The sequence below is a fragment of the Ischnura elegans genome, chromosome 5 (assembly GCF_921293095.1).
Source record: "Ischnura elegans chromosome 5, ioIscEleg1.1, whole genome shotgun sequence".
Taxonomy (NCBI): Eukaryota; Metazoa; Arthropoda; class Insecta; order Odonata; family Coenagrionidae; genus Ischnura; species Ischnura elegans.
The window spans coordinates 93,521,573-93,548,140 of record NC_060250.1 but is presented as its reverse complement, the minus strand read 5'-3'; the positions used below and the strand labels follow the sequence as shown (position 1 = coordinate 93,548,140).

Below are 26,568 nucleotides of genomic sequence, written 5' to 3'. Positions count from 1 at the left end.
GTTTCTGTTGCATAGTTAGTCGCTTGGCTCAGAGGACAAGGATGCTAAGAAGCGGTACCATTAATTCATAAGCATATATGTCAATCGACAAAACTCAAGACGAGCTTCCAGTGACGCGCGATACCAACCGAGGAAATGTTTCGATTCAACACGATAACGCTCGGTCCCACACAATTTCGATTACTGCTGAACACATGGCAAAGCAGGGTTCGACCGAGGTACCCCATCCACCCCACAGCCCTGATCTGACTCCCTCGGACCTCCACTTGTTTGGGCCACTTAAATTATGCCATTCATGGAAGACATTTTGAGGACGAAGAGGAGGTGATTCACTCAGAGAAGAAATGGTTCCGTGGTCAGAACAAGGATTGGTACCAACAGGGCATACACGCGATACAGGAAGGCCATAGAACGAGATGGAGATTACGGGGAAAAATAGGTTTAGTAGTTGAAGCATCTTTCTTTCGTCTGTTTAATTCTCACCATGCGCAATCGATAAATGAAGAAAAATAACTATGGTTCATTACCTCCTGCCCAACCCTCGTAACTAGTTACTTCAACCCGCGTTTCCCGATTTTCAATCAGATAAGGTACCATCTCCACTTGCAATCCTTTCCAAGATATTCTAAACTATTTTTTAAGGGTTTATTAATTTTAAAAATCTGTTTTGCGTCATAGCGTCGATGTTTTCATCTGACGTACTCCTTTAGTGTGACTTTACAGTTATTGCGAGAGAATGCCCCTTTCAAATCCTCGTGCGCTGTTATCTGGCTACCTCAAAGTGAATTATTTTTGTAGTATTTTACTAAAGGAAGCGTGAGTCGTATTATCGAGTGTGATGACATGGAGGAGCAGAAAATTTATTTTGAACTATTTTTTCACTTGATTTTTATCATTTAAAACTATAAGGGGTATTTCTGAGGTAAATATTAATTTTTATTATGTCCGCGAAATTGATACACACTGTGACGTACTGCATTCCTTATGTTATCAAATGGGATAATTGTCAGATTCAGTCTACTGCTTTTAGGGTATTAAAGGGTCGCAGGTAACATTTCTGTGGATTGAAGAAGAAATTTTGCATATCCTCCCCTACCTGCTTGGGTAGGCTGATGACACCTCCATGAAGCACATTCTCATAAATTATAATCGTGTGGTTGGCTACGCCAGAAATACTTTAAATAAAACTCGGGGATATGGTTACGTTTGTTGATTTCTTTCACTTTATTTTCGTCAAACTTTACCAAGTTGGTTACCGAGTCGGTGTACTTTAATTACCTCGCTTTTTTCTAAGGTGTAACATTACATGAGGTTATATTCACAATTTGAGATTTTTCAAATATCCCTCTCAACTGATACCATTTCAGTGTACCAAACTCCTTCCCACTCAGTGCGAGGGAAAGAAGTAAGCTAGCGAGAAAGCCGGAGGGTTTAGATTGCCTCGAGGGAGGAGTTAATGGGTTTCCAGCAAATTCGGGAGTCTTTTAAGCAAGGGGATGGGACGAAAGTATTGCGCGCTGCTGCGAGAGTCCTCACTCTGGGCTTTCAGAATGCCTTCTCGAGCAAGGACGAAATCGTTATGAGTGAGCTTAGGGAGATGCATGTCTCCCGAGAAATCGGTCATTGTTGGTAAAGGATTGCTGTCTTATAACTTGTGCTATCATCTTAAATGTTTTTGGATTTATACTTTGGATACTTGTACTGCTAGTCCTATGAATATGATACAGTGTATCGAAACTAGTCAGGAAAATAAAGTTCCAAATTGTAGAAACAGCAAAGTTTTTCATTCGCAAATCAGTAAGATGGATTTCTACAACGTGAAGGCCTCTACTATTCAGTGCATTTATACAATATACCCACTTTGACCCTTTCCTGTATCTCAAATTCAAAAACTCTACTCCAGTAGCTTTTGCAGGTACAGATTTTAATATTTGAGACATAGGCGTATCTTTACAAAGGTGTACTGTATTTACCTATTCCAAAAATTTCTGGTGGATGACATATGTTGTCAGTGATAAACCCCTGATCAAAAATAATGTCGCGAGCGATTAACATTTTGTATGTTTCCCTTATGGGATGATGGAGTTTGCATAGTAAGTATTTGAAGTAAATGGGAGAATTTCTTTAGTCTTACAAATGATATTCAAGTTGGATAATCATGAAAGGTGTGGCTACTGCGATTCTGCGAAATATCAATTTTCAATAAAAATCTAGGACTAATCTAATGTTTTGTCACTCTGGTTCTCTCATTTCTACTTGCCCCGGGCTGGTTTCTTCACTAAAATTTGGTCGTTCATCGCCGTTTTCGTTTTCACTTGCCCTAGGTTTTCCCCGGGGACTTCAGCTTCAATTTTTCTCTCCATTTTGTTTCCCCGAGAGCGTTTTGTGTTTCTCGTGATATAGCTAAATGGCCGTGTTCTTCCTTGAATTCTAATGCTTTTAAGAGATTCATCTCTCCTCTCATTCTTCCATGTTTTCAGTTATAGTCACAATAATTTATTTTAGAGGAATAAGGTCCAAATTTTTATCCAAATGGTTATTTAATTTCCAAAATATATAAACCTTTTAGTAATTTATTTTCTTGGTTTGAATAAAGATTTCATAGTATTTTTGTTTAAAACGGTTCTCATTAGTTTGTAAAGGTAATGGAAAGCACATTTATAGAGTTAAAATTTTCTAGCACACCCTCGTGGATGAATCTTTTTATCAATGAGGATATTACGCTCACTTATTAACATATAGGCTATTGAACATTTATTAAGTCTTAAGCTACCAACAAGCTGTAAAATATAAGTATATTGTTGTTTTTAAAAAAGTGATTTTGTCGTATATACGAGACTATCGGGTGAAAAGACGAATATATTGACTTATTTAGGCGCTTTTATCCTTAAGGTAGGTTATTAGCAATCTTTGGAACGCTTTTGATTAATTTCATTACATAATTTTTATTTTCCTCATCTGCTGTTTTCATTTCTCTGTCGTTGTTGACAGAAACAATATTTCTTGATCAAATTTAGCATAGTAATCTATAATTTTATTCGCGAAGCTCACTGAGAATTATTATGAGTAGGTACACAAGATTGTAAACTGTCTAATATTACTTGGAAGGTAACTCATTATTTCTTGGTGGAAATTGTCTTCTTTCTAAAATTTTTCTCTGTAACCCACAAGATGCCATTCACTATTTCTCAGTTGTAACAACATATTATAAGACGTAAAACTAATAAAAGTTTCGATGACGCCATCGCAAATCTAGCAATTAGTAAATTAAATTTGCATTAAAGAGTTTCAATAAAAGAAATTATTCACCCACGACTGGAACAAATAATTTATGTTAAAAATATTTTAGCATATTTTTATCTTATGTTAGGTTACGTGTTTGCCATTTGATGACCTTCTTCAGTTTTCGCGCTCTTTGATTCCTTTGATTATTGTATTTTTTGTCAGAGATTGCGATTGTGGAACTACGTCAACGCCTCATCCATTCCTCAGAAATCCTTTGGCTCAGATAGAATGCTAGTGAGTTCATTGCCTCTTTTAAGTACGTAACGAACGGCTTGAGTGAAAGGACGCAGCCTTCTTTGACTTCATGAAGTCTCTATACAACCTCCGACTTTCATACCCAGTGTCGCGAGAAGACACTTCACTATTAGATTTTTTTCGCGCAGTGCGGCGCTTTTTTTTTGCATTCGCGCACATCTTTCCTCTTGAAGTCGTCAAAGGCCTTCTTCGAGTTCTCACGCAACATTGCGACAGGCATTTCTTTCATTTTCTTTCAAGAATTTATCCAGTGAATCTTTTACAGCAAAGCATTTGAAGTTTGCTCAAAATTTTCACTGCAAATTCATACATTAAACATTCGAATTCCTAATTCCTTCTATCCTTCGTAGCCCTTCCAAGATGTTCTAAAACAAAACTCAAGTATGCGCCAGAAATTCTTTTTATTTAATTTCTTGGTGCATTGGGATTCATTCATTTTTGAACTTAAAACAATCTGTCTTCACTTTCATTTTATTAGCATTGATTTTTTTAATACTATATGTATGTGTATGTCACAGAATTTCATAGAATTAATAACACAGAATAGGCTTTTATGTATTTCATTCATAAAAGCCTATTCTGTGTAATTTGGCCTTTTCGATTGTCTTTTATTCCGTTTTTTCACTGAATGGGTTCAAAAAGACTAAAATCATTCGACGTACTACCTATTTGTGCATGTTGCTGATGCATTTCGATCACAATTTCAGTGAAACGACTTCTTTTCCTTGCTGTTAAGTCACGTACGCGATTGTTAATAGATTTTTTATGCTAATAAATCTAATTTTTTTATCTTAACCACAGTGTAATAGCTTAAAAAAAAATTCTGACGCATAATTTGAATTTTTTCCATAACTCGGTGCAGACATAAGCGTTAAAATATCCCTTCTTTTAATAATTTAACTCCTTTTAAATAATTTGATGGGTATCGTTTACATTCGAAGATTAAGGATTACTATATTTAGTTATTACGGCGTATCTTCATTCATAGGGTCAAAACTTCACTAATATTTGTTAGAAAACTAGATGAAAACTTAGTTTTGAGTCTATTTTCCCTTGATTTTAGCCCTCAAATAAAAAATGCCACGTAATAAATGCATATTCTTCCCTTAACCCGGTAACGCCTAGCGGTACCAAATGGTACCGGCTGATAGTGCGGTACTGAACGTAACGTTTTGGTCATTTATCGTACTTTATTAGGGTTTATGAGACTTTTAAATTGATATGAATATTTTGAATAACATTTTTCCGAGAAGTTTTCAATTTTAAAGCTGTAATTAACGCACTTAGAGCCGTTTGAAAATTGAGAATCATCAACCAGCCCAAAAAAACGGAATTTTTAGAGCAAGCATTTCGATTTTCTTTACTCACGCCTTATGTACTGGTAATACAAAGGTTTTATTGTGTAATTATGACTTTTATAACATGCATATCTCATATAGAGTATGGTTATTTAATGTGAGCCTAATTTTTGGGATGTTATGATGCAAAAAATTTCGGTGGTACCATATTGCACCGCTTGGCGTAACTATAAGTGGAAAAGAATAAATTTTGCACCGAATGACTCAGAATTTCATAGACATTTAGATACATGATTACCACAAAAGTTTCGGAAAGTTTTTTAATTCAGGCGTTACCGGGTTAAGATTACATAAGAATTAATCCTTTTGGTATATTCTATAGGACTGCACCCTACCCATAGTTAAGTTAAAAATTGGAATTTGTGATGACCTACCATGACGCTTTTCGCCGCGTATCCATTCCCCTCAACGCCTCAGCACGTCTTTAAAATACCTTATCGCTGCTGTAAACGCTAGGGCTTAGGTAATTCAACATAATGGATAGTCATTCCAATCGGATAACTCATATTACTCAACCATAAGTCGTCCACATCCAATCTCATCCGATGGTTGTATCTCATTCATTCGTCCGTTCTTTTCTTCTTCGCTACACCGTCCGACCCAATATTTTCGCACCGGAAGATTTCAGCTTTAGCTGCCGGAATCATTAATCACCCCGAAACTGCCGCGAGTTTCTTATCGGGTTAACCCAATATCGCCCCGTGATATCGTTCCTCCCCATCTCTGACCTCCCCCCACTGCAACTCGTATCAATTCTCCTTAGAACCCCACCCTCCTCTTTTCTTGCCTCGCCATAAACACTCCGCAATGTTTGTGAATCGGAGAAAATCTATCCCGACCATTCTCACACGATTTTTAATAGCTGAGTTTTTATTAAATAAGTTAATCCGCATCTATTATTGCCTCCAATTTTGCCCCAAGGATCCGATAACTTTATTTTCAGGAGCGTCTGACCCACGATCTTGGGAAACTAAACGTTCTTTTATCCCTAATTTGTTTCTCTTATTTGTCTTTTTTGCATCTATTATATGCGATGCTTTCATGATGATATTTGGATGAATTTATTTTCCAAATAATAGCAGTAATTTAAAATTTTGTAGAATATATTGAGTTAAAATAGTTAATTTCTAAAGAACATTTAAAATGATAAAAAAACTGCTAAACGAACAGCTACAGTATCTTTTTCAAGTTGATTAAAATTGAAGGAGTTTTAAATGTCGTAGACAATGGTTTAGTGTTAAAATTAAGCTTCCTATTTCAATCGTTTTTAATTTCAAGCTTCATTTAATTAAGCTTATTTAAAAATTAAATAAATTTGACTTTAGTTACTAACTAAAAAGATGTCACTGCTTCAGTTGTTTCATAGAATTTCAGAAGGTGTTTCAGCTACCCGCGCCACAGGGGAGTATATTTATAAATGAACTTACTAGAAAGGTTTTTCGAGTTGTAGTGTGTCTGAATTTCTTGGACAATTTATAGGTGAAGTAGACATTCAACATTGCAGTGCCTGTTAAGCCTGTTAAGCATGATAAGCAAGTTAATTGGCTTCATATGCTGTCTATACGCATAGGCTTGGTCAGTGGTCACTCTTGTGTCCAACTTATACTACGCATTTTTTAGAACGGTTTCGTCTTCAAAAAGTTGGATTGCCTAAATACGTTGGCTAAGTTTAATTTTCTCTATTTATAATAATTTAATTTGTCGCAACATTTTAAGTATACTTGTATTTCATTCTGCATATTGCCGCATTCAATGCGAGGAACCCTCAGACAACCCATGTGGTTTGAAGGGACCGCGTCTCTTAAACGAAATCAATGAATATGCATTTGAAACTTTATAATATATTGTCATCAGTTTGATTCGAAATTTTGTTTTTTTTATTCGATCGGTTTGATAAAATCGCGCATCATGTCAGTGAGAATCGGGTATTCTGACCGTTAGATGCGAATATTGTGTTGAGAGAAAAAAACTAATGCTGTAATATGTGAGGTTCAAAAATAATAGAGAATTTGAGAGTCACTGTCATTATTTATGGCTATATTAAATGGTAATATTTTCTCATAAACTTGGATTTAAAATAAAATTCCTATAAACTTAGATAATGTGTTAAAAATTTATATTTTTTAAAAGTTATACTTCCGTATTTTCTTGCATGCTGTCATTTTTTCTCTTTTTGACCTTAAATTTACTTCACATGATGTGCTTTTTTTCCACGAGTCATATTAAATAAGACATTTATATTTTTTTAGTTAATAATTTTTTATGACTAGCATTGCATTCAAATTTAAGGACGGTAGCTTCCAAACTGGTTTTAACCACTGACACTACCAAGCTCATTCATATTTTTGTTACCAAAGCTGTAAGTTTGAGACATTTTGAAGCAATAAATTCATTATTATTTTTTTTATTATCATTTCCTTTACCTTGTTCTAAATTTTACCCAATATTTTACCCAAGTCAATAAACTGCCAGTTAGAGGGAGGATGTTGTAACGTTATGACAAAGACAACAGTTGCAGGTTATCGTGGTTAATCCTCAAAAAACACCCTCGTTCTAATTTCGTGATTTCTCTTGGTTATTTTATATTTTTTATATTTATTCTCTTGGTTATATATTTATAGGTGAGTGGCCTTACATTCGATTATATTTATGACTGCATCAAATTGTGATATCTTCCCCATAAGCTTGGATTTCGTTTAGTATATACTAAATTTAACTCAATGTTTTACCCAAGTCATTAAACTGCAAGTTATAGTGGGTATTGTAGAATTTCGACAGAAGCAACGTTTATGAGGTAATCAAAGTTGATCCTCCAAACTCACTCGGTCTAATGTCGTAATTAATATTGGCTATTTTTAGGTAAGCGGCCTTAGATTTGATTATTTAGTACTACACAAAATAATAATATCTTCCCATAAGCTTGGATTTCTTTTGGTATATGCTACGTTTTACTCAATTTTTCACCCAATTCAATAAACTGCCAGTTAGGGAGGATGTTGTAACATTATGACAAAAACAACGTTTGCAAGGTTACTATAGTCTATCCTTCAATCGCATTTGGTCTAATTTCGTGATTTCTCTTGGTTTTTTTTTATCGGAGAGCGGCCTTAGAACCGATTATTTATGATTACATTAACTGGTAATATCTACGTTTATGATTTATATGCTACTTTTTACCCAAGTTTTCACCCAATTCAATAAACTGCCAGTTAGGGAGGATACTGTAACATTGTGACAAAAGCAACGTTTGCAAGGTTATCACGATTGATCCATCAAACTCACTCGGTCTAACTTCGCTTGGTGTCTTTCTACAGGTGAGCGGCCTTAGATTCGAAACCCAGCTCCGCACGCTGAATCAGTTCCCGGACACATTGTTGGGGGACCCGGCGAGGAGGATAAGGTACTTCGATCCGTTGCGGAATGAGTACTTCTTCGACCGGAACAGACCATCGTTCGACGCCATCCTCTACTACTACCAGAGCGGAGGGAGGCTCCGGAGGCCGGTCAACGTGCCTCTCGACGTCTTCGCCGAGGAGATCAAGTTCTACGAGCTGGGTGAGGTGGCGACGAACAAGTTCAGGTGAGTCCACGCGAAATGTTTTGAATAAACAACCGGGTTTTTCTAATGTGTCAATTCCATTGCATTCGACCCTGAATTCGTACGAGAAATTTACAATTTTCTGCGTATTTTCAAGAATTATTTTGAGTAAATTTTACCTTTTAATCATTTACGTACGCTCTTTTTAGGAATGTCTGTGTTCGCAAAACATTAAGCTAAATTTAAGTGAGCTAACGACAAACAAGTTCAGTTTAGTAAACACGAAAATTTTATTTTAATTACCGTTGATTATCATGCGACCCATTCCATGATATCGCATAATTCCTACGAATTATTTCAGAGTTTAGGACATTTTTAATAAATATTTCGTTTAAGTGTTACCTTTTCACCTATTTCCTAAGCATGACTCTATTTAAGAGTTCTAAGATCGAAAAGACTGCACTTACCCACACCGTGATTCAACCCGAAGGTTGGTATGGTTAGGTGGGGGTAGAACTCGCCACGGACTAGGTATTAGTCGAGTGAATTTCACGTATTCAGGGTAAGGGGGCAGTTGTTTCCCTGGGCCACCTCGTGCTTCGAGGATTTTGTTTTGAGGTGTCCGATGGCTTCACCCCGGAACACCTCGTTTAGAACCTAAGTGCTTCACACAATAAGATATAACAGTTCTGCGTAAAATTAAAAACTTTAAATTCAATAATTTGTTTAACTTATGCCGGGCTTAAATCATTAGTTTTTTTCATAGTTGAACTTTATCTGAATTCACAATTTATCTTAAAGTGATGAATGGTTTAAAAATTTTGGGTCTATTTTGGAGATTTCTTTCAAAGGGAGACGAACCTTTACATTAGCACATCGTACCGAAATTATTGCATTCACGCTTTAAAAGATAGACGTAATTTATATTTTCTCACGTCTAGTGAACAGTTTTAAAACTAAATTTTCAAATTAAAAATGTACATGTGGTAAAAACGTTGCTCTTGGTTCTGCGACTGTGTCTTTGATTCACGAAAAAATGTGGAAACCTAAAGCAATTGCCTTCAAATTATTTTTTTTTCTCTTTATTTGGTACAGTAGGTGATTTTTCGCTCTAAATTAAGTGGCCTTAATTGAGTATTAGATGAAAAGAGGGTCTCCACACTGTGCTCCTCTTGATCGACTGTGCGCGAGAGTGGATCGCTTTGCGTCTTAACGGTAGTTGGCGCTGTAATCGTGGGTCGCTGAGTGCTCTTGACTCCGCGGATTATTATTTTTTTTTAAATCCCTTTAAGCTGAAAAACGTGATAACCGCGTTTTAATGCCTCCTCACTTAAAATGAGCGTCAGTAGTCATACCCAAGTCATTCCCATTCCTCATGGACTTTGCGTGTTGAATTTTCCCGGCTGGCTGAAAAAGCCGTAACCACTCCGTTGAAATACGCAGGTGTTTTTTTTTCTCGTGGAATTATTCTCAATTTTCAGTTCATTATAGTTTGCAAATGTGAAAAAAACGGAGACCTTACTTGTTGTGATTTTCGGACCTCAGGAAAATGTTTAATACTAAGATAAAATATTTCAAATAGCTCGCAAAGATGGCTGCGCTATAGCCAAAACCAGAGGCCAGTATTGAAACCACAATTGGTATTATGGAGAAGGAAAATGGGTATGAAAATCCTTTATTAATATATTAACCTTTAATATTACTCTAATTGCTACCGAATTTTTGTACGTATTTCCTTGCGCATTGAAACCGCACCTAGTGAAGGCAGAAAAACGTTTTGGCACTGGAACTGTGTTGCCAATAATTTTTCATTTTCTACTGAGAGAACTTTCTATTATCCGAAGTTTTCGCGTAACTTTAGCAAGATTTCTAATTTAACCGACTCATTGGTCATGGTAAATCATGATTCTTACAGTTTTAGGGGAATTTACCTGGGTAAATCATAAATTAAAATACCATTCTTCATAATAGGTGCTACTGTGCGTTTAATTTCACAATAAACCTTTAAAAGATCATAATGGTGGATTTCCTTTAGCCTTTCTTATTTTCTTACTCACAGACCTCTCCATCTAATGCAGTTTTGATGCAAAATTTTGTGGTTCAAATTTACCTAATCCACATAATGAAATGAACAGGAGTGAATGGAATATGTCACGCTAGTGTGCTAAAAGTAATAGGGTGGTTTCCTATTATTTTTTATTGCCTAAATCGAAAGATTATTACTCCTGGAGTACGTATTTCACGCTTTTAGATTTTTACATGACGATATCTATTTTTCGCGATTAAATGAAAAGTGAAAATTTTCAAGCGCGCGAAAACGCGACGCGTAAGTATGAATGCCGGGAAATCTCTCCGTGTGACGTATTTCTGGTTCCCGCCGCCCTGTGAGGTGACCTTGAGGCGAGTTGAGCGCTGATACGACGCAGGCTGCTAGCGGGTAGCTGAGTACCCTGCTGGCTGGTAGCGCTTGGCTTGAATAAGGATTATTAATACCTTATCAAATGAAGAAAACTTTCCGACCTTAGCCAGTTTTAATAAGTGATTATTAAGACATGTTTCCCTGAGCTCTGCGCCTCATGCATGCATTGGTAATCTCAGACGATGTAAAACTCCTATCTTCTCGTATAGAAACTAGGTCCCTGTGACGTCACGTGGAATGGCATCGCATGGGCGCCAATCTGGCCGTTTTCAAATGAGGATAAAAATGGACCATAGCCATTCGTCTAAACCGGTATTTCTAAAACGAAATAATTTGTATATTATGAATACATAAATGGTGGGTAACGAATCGCAGTCAATGCCTTTCGTTTTCTTTGATGAAGGAAACTACCTTATGATTGGGATACGCTTTAGAAATCAAGTTTATCAGTTTTTCCATAGTTTCGGATCTGATTCATCGTTTGGCCAATTTATGAATCATCAATAGAGATATATACTTGTTATTAAATAGTAGATTGTACTGGAATTGTGTTGCCAATAATTTTTCATTTCCTACTGAAGAACTTTCTCTTATCCGAAGTTTTCGCGTGACTTTGGCAAGATCTCTAATTTAACCGACTCGATGGCCATGGTAAATCATGATTCTTACTGTTTTAGATTTCTATGGTATTAAATTAGAGGTCATATTGGATATCACAATAGTAGGTCCTTATTCTCTTGATATCACTTCAGAGAAAATGCCACCAATTCAAAAAAGGTTAAACTGTTTAAATAATTAATTTATTCTCACACATTATAATCGGTTTCCATTGTATCATTTTAACAATAGTATTCGTTTATTTCTGATTAATATAAAACTTAGAAAATAATTTTTAAACAATTTAGCCGTTCATTTTTAAGTAAAAGTGTCATACAACTGATTTTATTTTTTTATTAGATAACTGATTTCTGCTGGTTTTGAAAATCACTTTTCAGTATCTAAGCTCCACTATCATTGATGATGTTTGGTAATAATTTTACTGTAATTCCTTTAATTAAATATCGAACTTAAGTAATTTAAATCAAAATTTTAACTTTTTTTTTATTCGCTCAATGATACTAGATAAAATTCGGTTCGGACGAAATTTTATTGTAACACAGTGCTGATAAACTAACAAAGAGATATTTTTTACCTCGGTATGGTTCTAATTTAATTTTAATTGGGTGACGTACAAGTTTATTTATAGAGGTAATCTCGTACTGGAAGGGTTTTTGCTTTGCTATATGGCCTCAATTCGGTGCGTGGCCACCACCGCAATGTTACAGTGTAGATAACAAAAGCAATTGCTGGAGTAATTAAACCCTACGCTAAACCTGAGCTCAATGTTCTCTTTTCTATCTCTCACAAACTCGCACGCCAACAGGGAGGATGAGGGTTTCATCAAGGAAGAGGAGAAGCCACTGCCCTCTCACGAGTTCCAGAGAAAGGTGTGGCTGTTGTTCGAGTACCCAGAATCCTCGCAGGCGGCTCGCGTTGTCGCCATCATTTCCGTCTTCGTGATCCTCCTATCCATCGTCATCTTTTGTCTCGAGACTCTTCCCGAGTTCAAGCACTATAAGGCAAGTATGCAATCCTCATATCCCCCACCAGGGATATGGGCCGTTAGGAGTACCAATCGACCTTCCGGTAACTCCGCAGTCCCTGCTACAACCGCGGCAAGGACTCGAGGACCCTCTGGGACGGTCCCGGAGAACATATATATACATATATATGAATAATGTCGGGAGTCCATCGCGTCGGTTCGCCATTTCGGCCCCTTCTTGGCTAGCCACTGTACCTTACTCTTTTCCCAACTTCGTTTTGTTTCTATTCCCTCCGCAATCGAGGCTCGCTTCAAAAGTCGCCACTTTGGCAGCCCTGGATGGGCAGGACAAAGCTCGAGGCACTCATTCTACTCCAGTTTCTACGTTATCATGGTTTTCTTTCTGTTGTAATTGTGTCACCCAGCACGCGTCGACCTCGTGCGTCCGCCGCCATTTTTGTGCTCGCGGTTGCCGGGCGGCCGCCATTTTCGTTTTTCCTCTGGCGGACGGTAAATTGGAGTGCTGATTTTAACCTCCTTTTCGCAGCGGTGCGCTGATCTTTTCGCGCAATTCCTGGAGAGGTCATAAATTCACAGTCAACCACGGCATCATTACAATTTCTTCTGCACTTCCAGTGCTTTTGTCGTCCAGCTCCAATGGGCAATGTCCCCCCTTTTATACTTTGCACTCCTCACTCGTGGTGGAGTAATCAGAACATCCTTAAAAATAGGCTGACGTTTTCCATGCGCACCGTTTTCATTTACGCTCTTGTCTTACTCTTTTCTGAGCCTGATTCCGTGTTTACGCCGTGATGAAATTGTATCAGGGCTGAGCTAGCACCAAGCTGTCAACCAACCATCAAACAAAGCTGGGGGTAAAAAAAATCAAAAGTCGTTTGTAATATTCCAGAGGGTGTATCTTATCTATCTATCATCATGTTTGCTGTAAATAGCTCTTCTTATGTGCCTCCTACTCAAGGCTGGCAGTTGTGTGACATCCGTGTCCGGCTCTTCCCTTCACTGCTTATATTAAGAAAAAATTGAACTCGGGTAATTAAATCTAAGAACCTTTGCAGGGCTGCTACATCGGCTATTAATAGTTCCTTTCTCGCATATGCATATCAGAGTTGGTAAATTCATTTTGTGTGAGGGAATCTCTCCAATTTTGTTCGTATATTTGATCCGTAACTACTGCATGTCTCTTTAAAATGAATAAATATCCAATGGTAATGTTGAATTTGGTGTTCCCATCTTTTTCCTGAGAGAATGTAATACAGTGGAAAATTTAGTTGCCATTTATAGGTAACCTTATTAAATTTAGCTTGGGCCATGGAAAAACATATTATTAACCTATAGTATCTGTCGTCAGCTGTTTTTAAAGCATTGTTTTGTTCACTGACATATAAATACACTCAACTTATTTTAAGATGAAAATTATTTTCTTTTGGCGGAATAGGAACAATTATTTTTATTTAAATTTGACCTCAATTTTACTGAATAGTTTATACTCTCCTTCAGTAGAACGGAATAATTTTTTGTTAATTTTATGCTTTGGTTTTAGATCAGCGCATATTTTTACTGGTAAATTGTAACGGCAAGCGGTGGCTCCTCAATGCCAACATGAAATGCTAATTATTAATTTATAACTTCACGCTACACCTTTATACATACTGTAATGACTAATTTTAACACTAAACCCCAAGCCCGCGTATACCTCGGGATGTATATTTTCTGCTAGGGACCCGAGCCTGAGTAGAGCTCGGGCTGTCGCATTTGATTCAGTGGAAAAAATCCATGCATATTTCTCGGGCCAGAACTATTGAGCCCCTTTCTTTAGTTATCTGATCTTTTTTATGGCAGATGCTGTCATTTAGCGACTCCTAAATGTAATTTTTGAATAAGGAAAATGATTTTATAAAAAAAACACAAAAACCCTATCTTTTTCACAGCCAGCACATGAGTATACCAGGGGCTTCAAAGCTTCAAAGCAGCCCAAATTAAATATCATAAGGATCAAAATAATCCCATTGATGGTTATATCATTAAATAACTTTGAAAAAAGTAACCAGCCACCTGCATTATAATTCTCGATACTTACAATTATCAAAATTAATTTTAGAGAAGGAGCCCAAATTAAATATTACAAGAATCAAATAATAAACCCATTGATATCACTGAGTAACTTTGACAAAAAGTGACCAGCCACCTGCATTCTAATTCTCTCACAATTCTCTTCCCCCTCTCTTCCCCCTTCTACCAACGCCTCCCCCTCCCAGGTGTTCAACACGACGACCAATGGAACCAAGATAGAGGAGGACGAGGTCCCTGACATAACGGACCCCTTCTTCCTCATCGAGACCATATGTATCGTTTGGTTCACCTTCGAACTCTCCGTCCGCTTCCTCGCCTGCCCCAACAAGCTCAACTTTTTCCGTGACGTCATGAACATAATCGACATCATCGCCATAATCCCCTACTTCATCACCCTGGCGACGGTGGTGGCGGAGGAGACGGAGGCGGCGGAGGCGGCGGCCGCGGCGGCCGCGGAGGCGTCGGCGGCAGCGGCGGCCGCCGCCGAGGCAGCCATGGCCGGCGACACAGACATCAACGAAGAGGGCAGGAACGCCGCGGTAGCTCTCGCCGTGGAAACCGCGATGCGCAACGCGGCCATGCAAAGGATGTTGGTGCTGCCGAGGGCGCCAGCGGTGTCGCCGCAAGACAAGAGCACCAACCAGGCCATGTCGCTGGCCATACTGAGGGTCATCCGCCTCGTCCGTGTCTTCCGGATATTCAAATTGTCTCGCCATTCCAAAGGCCTACAGATCCTTGGCCGAACGCTCAAAGCCTCGATGCGGGAGCTGGGGCTTCTCATCTTCTTCCTGTTCATAGGTGAGTGTTCCACGTGCCAACCCCAAATATTCCCGCTCGAGCAAAAAAAATCAGTATTGCCACCCGGCGAAAAAAAAATGTTTACCACACACATCCCCTATTCCCGCACGAAAAGGGCTCAGCTGCCCCGCGCGACTACTAGTGTGAGGCAGTTTTGTCCGTGTTACGTCACTCAAAAAAAAAGTTCAAAACTGTCCCGACTAGTAGTGTGGCAGTTTTGTCCATGTTGCGTCATCAACCTCACCGAATTCCCCCCCCCCCCCCACCATACCTCCTCCCCTGAATTGCGAGTGCAAAAAAAATCGTCCGCCTTCGGAAAGTGAAACCCCCAGTTCAACTCCTTTTATTACCCCCCTGCAGTTACCAATCAACCAATTCCAAGGAAAAAGTTCACCACGGCTAACACATTTGATTTGTCCCTTACAACTACTCATCATCTTTCCATCGAGGAGATCAACGTGTCGTTCCTCCAGTAAAGATGAGAAGGAGTTATGAAGAGGAATGCGTTTTTGTTTCCATCTCCATATTTCCTCTTTGTCTTTCACGATGAGTCAAAGAGGAATGGGCGAAGGAAGCATAGCGTGTCCTCTAGTGTCACAGAGTGTTTGCCTACCCTTCTGTGAAGAATAGCGAGCAAGACGATTAATGTCTTCTCTTTCAGCAAAAGGAACATTTCCTCTCATTTTTTTTCACCGGAGAGTTTCATCTCTCCGCGGCAATGTGAGTGCAATGTGTGCTTTTGGAGTAAAGAGAGAATTTTCAGGTACCAACCTATTGCTGACTGCCAAACGGAAGGAAGAAGATGTCACCAAAGAACCTGGGCGAAACGTTTCGTCCAATTTGTTGGAGTCCTGCAGTGAATTGCTTGGAAGCACAAGAGGTGGAATTAATTTTAATTGCTTGGTTGTCTTCTTTTTAATGGGGAGATTATTTAAGTAGAGGCCCATGGGTAATCTACCTTGGTAGTTAGTTCTAGCAAATTTTCTATTACCCTCTGCTCAAGTTTAACGCTTTCTTGGGCATCATTCCCAAGAGGGAAGATCGATGATAATCAATATGTCTCTTCCTTACCTTGTCTTCGTCTCCAGATGTGTGGATAGCCCTTGTATGAATAAGAGATAGAGAGAGGTTTTCTTTGGATTTTCACCATTTGTGTTTGTCTATTCTTAGAATGAACACATCACTAGTTTTCTCGACATGTCATTTCATAATATCCTTTTCCATCACTAACGTGATTCACAGTATTTCTCGATCCTGAAGTGCTCCTTAATTTATTATTTCTCCTGCTGATATTCGTTGTCACCATTTCTTCCGTATCATAAAAAAACTCATCTCATTGATAAACCAGATTCTCAATTGTTGATTTCATTTTAGATATTTAATATAGCCTTTTATTTTTTCATCAAACCTTCGTATTTCTATTTCAAATAGATATTGACCCCTCGTATCATCTATATAAATTATGAAGTTACTATTAATTTTCTAAATTTAATTTTCAAGTTGACGTCAAATTGATTTATAGATGCACCATTCAAAGTAGGGTGATGGTATAACTTAAAAGCTGAAAATTACTAAATACTAATATAATCTTGCTAATTTGTGTTAATATCAAGGTCTTTAGTATTCAAAATAAAAATGCATGACCTCTTTTGCGCTTAGTGTCACCTCTTGGGATCCTAATAGACATAAGTTCATTTCCATCACTGTCTCTTTCCATAATTATGTACAGTTCTTTTGCAGGTAAAAGATTCAGTGCTCGAAATTCTTGCCGTGTCCGCCACGCTAGCTTTTGCAGTGGGTTATGATTTTGAAAAGGGAAATCACCTTTAACCATCGACTTATCACTTCACCTGGACAAGTATTTGGCACGGTAAAAATAGGATAGAACTACCATCCTCTGTAGGACCGTCCATTTTTTTGGGCTTCTTTGTGATGTCGTTAGTTTTTTTTTCCCGTACACTGAAAAAACGAGTACACCGTCCAGCAATTACAATAACCGAATCAAAAATAAATTTTTTGTTGAAATTACGACAAGAAAATGGTATGTGTGTATTTATGAAACCCAAGTGCACTTTTTCATCGTTTTTCTATAGTCATTTTGGCAAAAACAACGACTTGCTACTGCTGGTTAGATGGTGAGTTAATAATACTTTCACGAATGATTCCCCTTTGCTTTTAGAGAGTGATGTACGCCATATTGAATAGTATCTAAGAATGTTAAGCGGAACCGTCTTTTCAGTGTACTCGATGATCTTTTGTTCTGATTGGTTAACGTTAATTGGTCCGGTGTATCAGCACATACTTAGAACGACCATCCCATTTCAGATTGTTTTCCTCAATTCACTTAGGTTTTGTATTTGACGGCTCTTTCGCTTCATCCTAACATTTACAGCATTAACACAAGGTCCGTTCACTTCGATTGGACCCAGAAAATTAAACAGCTTGCCACAGCTGAAGGTTCTTGATTGAGAAAAAGGTTAAATTGAATTTGAGACATCTTGCGGCCGGTTTCATAACCATAACGAAGAGGTGTATTGACTGAATATTGCTAAGTAGTTGATATGAAAATAGTAATTGGATTTTGTGGCAAATTCCTGTCAATTGTGCTTCCATGATTCCGATTGTTTCAAATATGTCATCTATGAGTCGACCTGAATCTTATTCCACTTCCAAATGATCCTGTTTCCGCAGATTTCAACTCTTCTTGTTTCCCCGAATTGCTGATGGCATTTGATGACGTTTCCATGAAGAATAGCGTTGCAGCATATTGGATAATATTCAAGAAATTCTTGCCTTGCATTCCATAAATGTTTTTGGTCGAACACATTTATGATTTCTTCTCAAATACCTTTGGCAATAAACTCTCCTCAGTGTTCTGGGCACCGTCCAGTATCTTTTCAGGAGATATTCTCAAGTAGTCTTCTGAATATCTACTGGACAGCAGCAAGAGCACTAAATCTTCTTGAACATTCAAATCAACCTTGAGAAAAATATCCTCCAGTATTTAGGAAAATATAGTCATGTATTGGTATATTTTTACACTGGTGATCAAATCCCTAACAGACATATTGCCTATGAATTGTCAATCAATAAATTCTCAGTATTCGTCCTCCAACTGGTCATTTCATCGTTGTCTCGCTTTATCAGTCATCTTTTGTGTCATTAATATATTCTCCGCCAAAATGGCAGGTGATTCCCCGTTCTAATAATCATTTAACTCTTCTGGCATTGACATTTCGAGGAAATTCGTCAGTTACAAGGCAGCGGACAACTTTGTGATCGGCTGTCCAAGAGCTCCCTCAATTCTACCGTACTTGCTTCCAGATAGTATCGTCTTTGATTGGTATTGACCATATGGTTACTGGAAGTTCCAGTCCACAGATTTCAACTCATCATATCAGCTTCTAACACTTCGGAATTTTCCTTTCTTCGACAATTGAAGTGAGCAATAATAGTGAACTCCAGATATTGTACACTTTATTCACTTCACCCACACTTAATAAACCCATCATTCAACATAAATGGAGCCCACCTCCGTCATAACAGTGATTCGTCTCGCGGTTTGGTTTTAGTTTTGGATATAATAACTCATAACGCCCCAATAACGTTCAGTCACCAATCTTTTCGCAAATTAAATAGACAAACGCTATTTTCAGTGACTCATCGCTCTCAATCAGGCATTCTGAGATATCTTCTAACCACGCTACAGCAGCATTTTACTATAAGCAGATATCAACAGTCCAGGTGTTCAGTGCCTCCAGTCCATGTCCTCAATCCTTACAAAATTTAAGGCAACTGATACTCAGATAAGAACCCCTTTCAAAACTCTGTGAAATTGCTTTTCCCTCGAACTGAAAAAAATTCAACCGTTTCATCCAGTAACAACCAATCAAACGCAAGTTTTGGAACCGTGATTCTTCGAATTTCGAGTTCTATTTTCTTAATGCTGAGGTATTTTTTTTAAATACACGCCAAAAATAATTTTCATATATATTACGTGAATTCCTTCGAATGCTCGAATTTTTTCATCTACCTCTCCTGATACGAGATAAAGTTGTCAGCCAGGCTGCGATTCTAAAATTTTCTTACCAGTGAGCAGTTGGCTGTAGTGAAACCAATACGTTTACATGTTTTTGTCCGTTTTCCTTCAATACACAATCTCAAGTTCTTCTCCTATTCATTTATTCGATTAAAGGACGTTCCTCCTTTTTTTACAAAAGTGTCCGGAAGACTGTCCCCGAACATTCACTGTAACTCTTGTACTTATCTTAAAAAAGGGTATCTGAGTACTAACGAGCTTAATCATCGTTATGCCTTGGGCAGGGACGTCATCAGCGTTTCTCGACTGCTGATTCATGAAACTGAAACGTCAAAACATGAAACATTTCAGTGAAATTTCGCCAATAGAGCTTGAGAAATTCCATACCTTCACGCCTTCCATGCAGAGATTGCCAACAAGGAGGGTTCAAGAGAAGTATGTATGGAAGTCATTTACAAGAAATTATGGTATGCAGAAAGAGTCTAAAATCGAGGAAAATAACGTCTTCGGCCATTTTCAACACATATTCGTATCCAAATGCTCATCAGGAGGACTGTTTGAAATTAATTCAGTATATTTTGTTCGGTTTTTTTGGCAAAAATATTGGCTATCGTCACTAATTAGTCATGTTTACAGGTTGAAACTACCACCATATCGATTGAATCAATCTGAAAAAAAATATAAATATCCTTAGCCAACACGTAAATAACTCCTTGAGCATCTACTGAATTGTTTAGTCTTCCTTAGCAGCGGGCGATTTTCTCCCATTTCGTAGAATCACGGTTCGCGGAGTCCCGCAAGAAACATTTTCCCTCGGTACTTCGCAACGACCTTGTGAACTTGGATGCCCCACCACGTTCACCAATACCACCACATACCCACGCCCCTTTTTACTTCCAAAATTCTTACAATCACTCCATACGGTTGCCCCTCTGCCCCCCAACCCCCGAAAGAGAAAAGTGACGCGTGAACATGTTCCATTGTCCTGTCAACGTCTTGTGCCTCACTCTCTTGTCTCACCACCTCTGGCCTTGATTGCTCCCCTGCAGGTGTGATACTCTTCTCTAGTGCCGTCTACTTCGCTGAAGCCGGCTCCGAACAGTCCTTCTTCAAGTCCATCCCGGACGCATTCTGGTGGGCCGTGGTAACGATGACCACCGTCGGATATGGTGACATGAGGTAACACCGCGGGTGCTAGGCTCTTATGCTCTGCTCCCCACAAAAATAAAAAAACATGAACCCCCTATAAAAGAAAAAAAGATGACAGAAAAATAAATGTTCTAAAAAAATCAGTGATATTCGCTTTAACTCGATCTCGTCGAGACTCGATGCAAGACATTTGGATGTTACGTGTCGGCGATGAGAGAAATCATGATTTGAGTTATTTCTACGCGAAATGCTACTCTTGAAAATGAGAACCATCAGAAGTATGGATAGAGGGGCTCCAAAGCATTTTCCAGGCTTCATGAGGATTCTAATATAACTTAAAGTAGTATATTTTGCTGTTGTTTTAAAAAAAACCTTCTTGAGCCATTAAAAATTTGGATGAAAAAGCTCCATTACCCTTGCCAGGCTCCACGATGATTCTGACCGGACTTCAAGGAGTTTATTGTTTACTGTTATGGCAAAAGAAAAACCTTCTTTTGTGATAGAATTTCTCGTACCTGGACAGTTCCGCGATATATGTACATATGATTCAAGCTTGAAATGGCGAAGCATTTTTAATAAAAATGAATTCAATCATGATTTTTTCATGCCGCCGATATGTACTCTCCATTGGTTTGAATTGGGCACTCGCGCTTAAGTTCAAGTTCGTCCCTATCAGTAAAATTCCAAATACTCAGTGTCATTTGCGGTAAAATCGGTCAAAACTTGTAAATTTGAGGCTCCAACTTTACATTAGTCGTGGTGGAAGACGAAATAAAATTCGCTGACTTTTATTGACTGAACTCTGGTGGTTTCTTCCAGTATGCTTTCATAACTTGAACTTGTTTATCAATGTAGGTACCATGAGTTGAGTCATATTTGGCGAAGATCCGATGCGGTGTACTTGATGATGGCTTCCGGATAAACATCAGTGGTTCTTAAGCAGTGAACGAATAGAGGTCAATGAATTTGCTTTCATCTTTCGTCACGAAATGAATTCCACTCAGACTCCCAGATCTATGTCTCATCTTGGAAGGAGTAATGAAAAAATTAAAACGATCGCATAAAATATCCGTTGTTAATCCGGCGGAAACAAAAATTTATCATTTTTCCTTTAATCACTGCCGTAATTATTGTCGCCGAGCATCAACAAAGAAAACGTTGCGGGGTTACTAACTGTAGGGGAGTTACAACTCTCGTTTTTTTTTGTGCGTCTCTTATCGGGAGAAAATGATCCCGGAACCTCTTTCTCGTTCGTACAAAAAACAGGGCACAAAAGAGGAGAACAGAAACGAGGAATCCGACATGAAACGCACGCAGCAAAGGTTTACATTTTTTTCACCTTTTCCTTCTTTCACTCCACGTTTCCTCTTCTGCAGTCGCTTCTCGTACGGTCCACGCTGAGTTATATACAGAGAAAAAAAAAGGCTCAAAAACCTTCCTCCTCCCACCACTGTCAGCATCAACCGAGTCGACAACGTCGCGATAGATGAGTTCGTTGGAGAAAATTTACGTGCACAATCCCTCACGAAACGTTTTTGGAATCATTCATTTATTTTCTCGATAAACAGGAAGGAAAAATAAACTGGGGGGCGGGGTCATGAAGAGTGAAAAGAGAAGCGAGCGGAAAAGGAGAAGAAGGAAGACCCGAAAGAGTGAAAGGAGAAACGGAATAGACAAAAGAGTAACGAAATGCTGTGAAGCGAAGAAAGGAGAAAAGGGGATGTTTCCCTTGCCCTCTTTATGACGTCTCCGTGAGGCGGGAGGGAGTGAGTCAAAGGGTTTTGACACCCTCTCTTCCTTCCCCTGCTCCCTTCCCTACTGCGTACCCCCGTCCCTAATAATTCCTCCAGCACCAACGCATATTATCACCGTCAGACCTTTCTGACCTCGGCCCCTAATTGTATATCCTCTGTAACTCTCGAATCATTTTCGTTTGAGGAAATGCTTACATTGAGGAATTCTTCTCGGGTCCTACACCAGGTTAATTCAGTCGTATTGGTCGACGTTTTGGAAAACGACATGTCGTTTTACGGAAGACAATTCGTTTTACGAAACGTCGGCCAATACGACTGAATTAACCTGGTGTAGAATTCGAGAAGAATTCCTCAATATTATTCACCAGAAAAAATTTAAATCGTTTATCAAATGCTTGTGTCCAAATATTTCCTTTACTGTGGTGGTAGAAAAGCAGGTTGGTGAATTTCTCGATGTTTTACTTGGCCTTACTTTAAATTATTTACCATAATGAAAAGTACTTGTCTATTTTCACACTTCATTATTTCTACCGACCCAAGTTTCTGCCACTTTCAAGAAATATTTTATTGAAAATGGCATTATTTGCCGAAACCAGGGTCGGTTGGAATGAATGAAGGAGTGTGGAAATAGACGTCGTATATAATCGTCAATTACATTGTTTTTTCATTGTAGCGAGCAATGAACGTGAGGTAAAAGTTGACCTAAAATACAAGCTGTGAAAACTTTCCATTACATCACCATGGCTCTATAAGTGTTGGAATTGTTTTACAATCTTGATCTTGAAGTTTTTTATCTGTATTTGCTTAAAATCTTATTTTAATTCTATTTAATTCAAGTAATTAAGGTCTTTCATATCCTCCACCGGACCATACGCTATATATCAATCAAAGTTTTGAAGACATTCTCTATCTTTATCCTGGGCTGTCTATGTAACCCTTTGGGCTGTGCTGTTGGGTCAACACTGACCTTAGACAGCCAATTGGTCTCCAAGACGTCGAAAAGAACAATTCCATGACCCTTCAGAACCCTCCCTGATCATTTTATACAAAATTTGACGTATTTTTGCCACAAATCGCCGTTATAAAGGCTAGTGAAAATGTTTGTAGCATTTTTTTCTTTAACCGTTGGGTAGGTTTTTAAACCTCGTCGGAGTTTGCATCACGTTGATGGTTAAGTTTCCACCACTTGGCTTTAGGTGTCATCAGACCAGGCTGAATTTTCCTAGGGTATCGCCTGCAGCAAAGTAAGAGAAATAGTACCAACATGAAAACGAAACGACGAACATCCAGTAGTTTGGAGCCGCCTGGGACGCTAAACCCACGTTCTGTAAAGAATAAGTTGAGGCAATATAGGAGAAATTCACCAGCATGCTTCCTCTGCTGCAAGGGATAACCAATTCATCAAGGCAGAAAAGTTTTCCTGCGTTTCCACTTTCCTTGCTCTTTCCCGTCAACGTCTGTCTACATTTCTTCCGTCATTTCCAGTGATTCAACCATTCCCGACCAATATGCAAGTGTCCTGACCTCCTTCTCTCCTTTGTATCCACGATACATGCTTCCAAAAACGAACCAGCCCTTCCAAAATTCCTCCCTGAACCGGCGTCGTCACGCCGATGTGATACTCCCCAGTGACCGCGCACTGGAAGCAACACCTATCCACTTATATGTGTCATTCATGTGTATGTTTTCATGTGCGTGTGTGTGTGTATTTTCGTATCCCATGACTTCCTTTTTGCCGTCACAGGCCACAGTTTTTTATTATTATTATATTTATCATTATTATTATTATTATTGTTACTATTATGAATATATATATTATATATATTGAATATATTATATATAATGGCGATAAGAAATTATTTGATACATATTTCTTTTTACAAACCATACTTCTTTCCAACTTCTCTCTCTCTATCTCTATCTGTTGCTGTATTTAAGTGTGATTTGTTTACGCTATGTGCAACGATGTGTCACCCCGAGCAACCTTCTTTTTTTTGTCTTCCCGATCATTCCTTTTAACCCATCCATGTTCGCTGCCATATTTCTTCATTTTTTTGTTGGTATGTCGGAAGAGCTATCGCGTAACATAGGCTGTAAATTTTCTAGCCGCGCGCTATTAGTTAGGCTGAACCCATTAGGCAGCCTTTTGAAATATCGTATTATTTCCGGGCGTCAGAACCTAGTATTGTTGGCATACTTTGGTTTATGCCCCCTTAGAATGAGTTCTCTGAACATTTCGCTGATGATATATTAACGTGATACTCTACCAATGTTAGTAACTTCAAAGTTAAGATTTTTTCGAAAAATTTCGTCATTTTCAATTTAGTTGCTGTATTTACTCTTGGCAAAATCATGGCATGTTATGCTAATTTAAAACAGTATTTTTTCAACGAATATTGATTTATTTTTCATTCATCAATCGTCTGCATCAAGTTAAATTTTCCTTGTGGGCCGCTTTTTGGGAACCTTTTTTCAATATGAAGATCACTTATCCCCTTGTTTAAGTGCTTTCATTAAAATTTGAAAGCTGCTCTCTATTTCTGAAAGTGATTACCTTCATGGTTCAAATATCAAAAACAGTTACTGCACGTGATAAATATTTAAGAAGATACCAGAATCCTTATTTGAATTGAAAATACGAAGATGGCATCGTAAGGGGCTTCATTTGTTTAGAACTACTAAATTTATGATCAGATATAACGCTGGGGAATTAAAGAAACCTTAATGAGTTGTTTTACACCGAGAGAAGGCTTTTGATACTTTCTGTTTTGTTTATATTTCTGGAAATTCACGGTAAACTGAAAACTGCAATGTTACAGACAGACTGCTCATCCAATTATTTGGTTAAAATAATCCTCAGAAGACGTGGCTCTAAGCATATTTTTTGCTGATCTCTCGACAGCTTATGTTACACAATAGCCCTTCCTAACATCCCCTTTTTAAATTCCTAACCCTCTGTGAAACCTCAACGCTCTCTCCTCACTACCTTTTCAGATTGTGTGCCCTGGCTTGTACACCCTTCCCTCACCTCCCACATTACACCTTTGCATAAGATTTTACATGGCTCCTGTGGTGCCTGCGTGTTTGTGTACTTCCAACCAACCGCCGCCCGGCATCTTAAGCTCAGATTGTCTTGCCTTGTACAACCTATTGTTATAACCTCTGCTCCAAATCCCATGCCCTGTTTCACCTTCGTCTTGTCTGTCTCTCTATCTCTGTCTATCTTTATGTGTCTATTTCTGATTCACATAACCTCCTTCTCCCCTTTTTTTTACATGCCTTTTTCTTTCACTCTCCCTTACCATTTCAGGGGAAAGTGAACGAAAATGATGATAATGATAACGTCCACTTCATTTCAATTGCATTTACTTTATCTGTGTCGCTGGTGGATTGTTCACGGTATTTTTTCTGTGGCGGTGCAATTGATTTATGCTGCGTATTTTTTATTTTAGTTGTTAAACGTGTTTCAGCTGAATTTATTAATCCCCCAACATAAGTGTTATTTTTCAATAAATATCACCCCCGTTTGAAAAAAAATCCCTACCCTTATTTTGTTCTTACTCAGGTCAATCCTTCTTTTTTCAATCCACCCAAGTTCTACGCTACTCTCTCGGCGCCTCATTCATAAGTCAAAGAAAGCAGTTTATATTTCAAGCTGATGAATTTTTAAGTAAAGAGGTAAAAATAAAAAGACAACCCTTCAACCTTCACCCAATCCTTCATGTGTCTTGCCTTCCTTAACTCATTTTAACCCTCACCACCTTCGTGATTACCTGTAAATAGCCTCATAAACGTATGCAAATATTGAAGCCTAGGTGTTACCCGCACCATAAACCATGCGCCCTAAATGAAAAAACGTAAATATAATCGATAATTATTGGGGAGTTAAATCCTTTCGCTGAGAAAGAGTGGATAAAGTCTTTTGTTCTCTCTCGGAGAATATAGTTCAAGCATGCCGCCATTATTATTAAATAAATGAGGTACGAAATACTGTATGCCGATCTTAAAATGTTTATGGGCGATTATTACTTGTTTTTGAGTCAGTATTGGATAAAATATAATTCGTCATATCACCGTAACTAGTATGCAGAGAATTTTTAATTCTTCTGAAAAAAAATATTACTCTTTCCTGTTTCGATAACCACCAATTCTTAGATGATTACTGTTATCAAACTAGTTTTATGAAGTAGAACTTTCAGAGTGAAGAGTGTATTAAATATATTATATCGTGGAAGTAAAATTATTCATTTTTTTCGTTACTCAAACTTTGACTGAATCGCTTACACTTGAAAACGCTGAG

At 38.2% G+C, this 26,568-nt stretch overlaps 1 protein-coding gene across 4 annotated transcripts in view; it reads left to right on the top strand.

Moving 5' to 3' along the window:
* Nucleotides 1-26,568, top strand: part of LOC124159274 (potassium voltage-gated channel protein Shaker) — a 636,146-nt gene that overhangs the window by 559,000 nt on the left and 50,578 nt on the right. For 3 of the 4 annotated variants that reach the window (XM_046534976.1, XM_046534974.1, XM_046534973.1), the window contains exons 3-5: nt 8,213-8,478; nt 12,279-12,474; nt 14,714-15,326. In XM_046534976.1, coding sequence (XP_046390932.1) covers nt 8,213-8,478; nt 12,279-12,474; nt 14,714-15,326 — 1,075 coding nt within the window. Of the gene's footprint in view, nt 1-8,212; nt 8,479-12,278; nt 12,475-14,713; nt 15,327-20,414; nt 20,545-26,568 lie in introns of all 4 variants that reach the window. The other variant, XM_046534975.1, reaches the window with a different exon arrangement.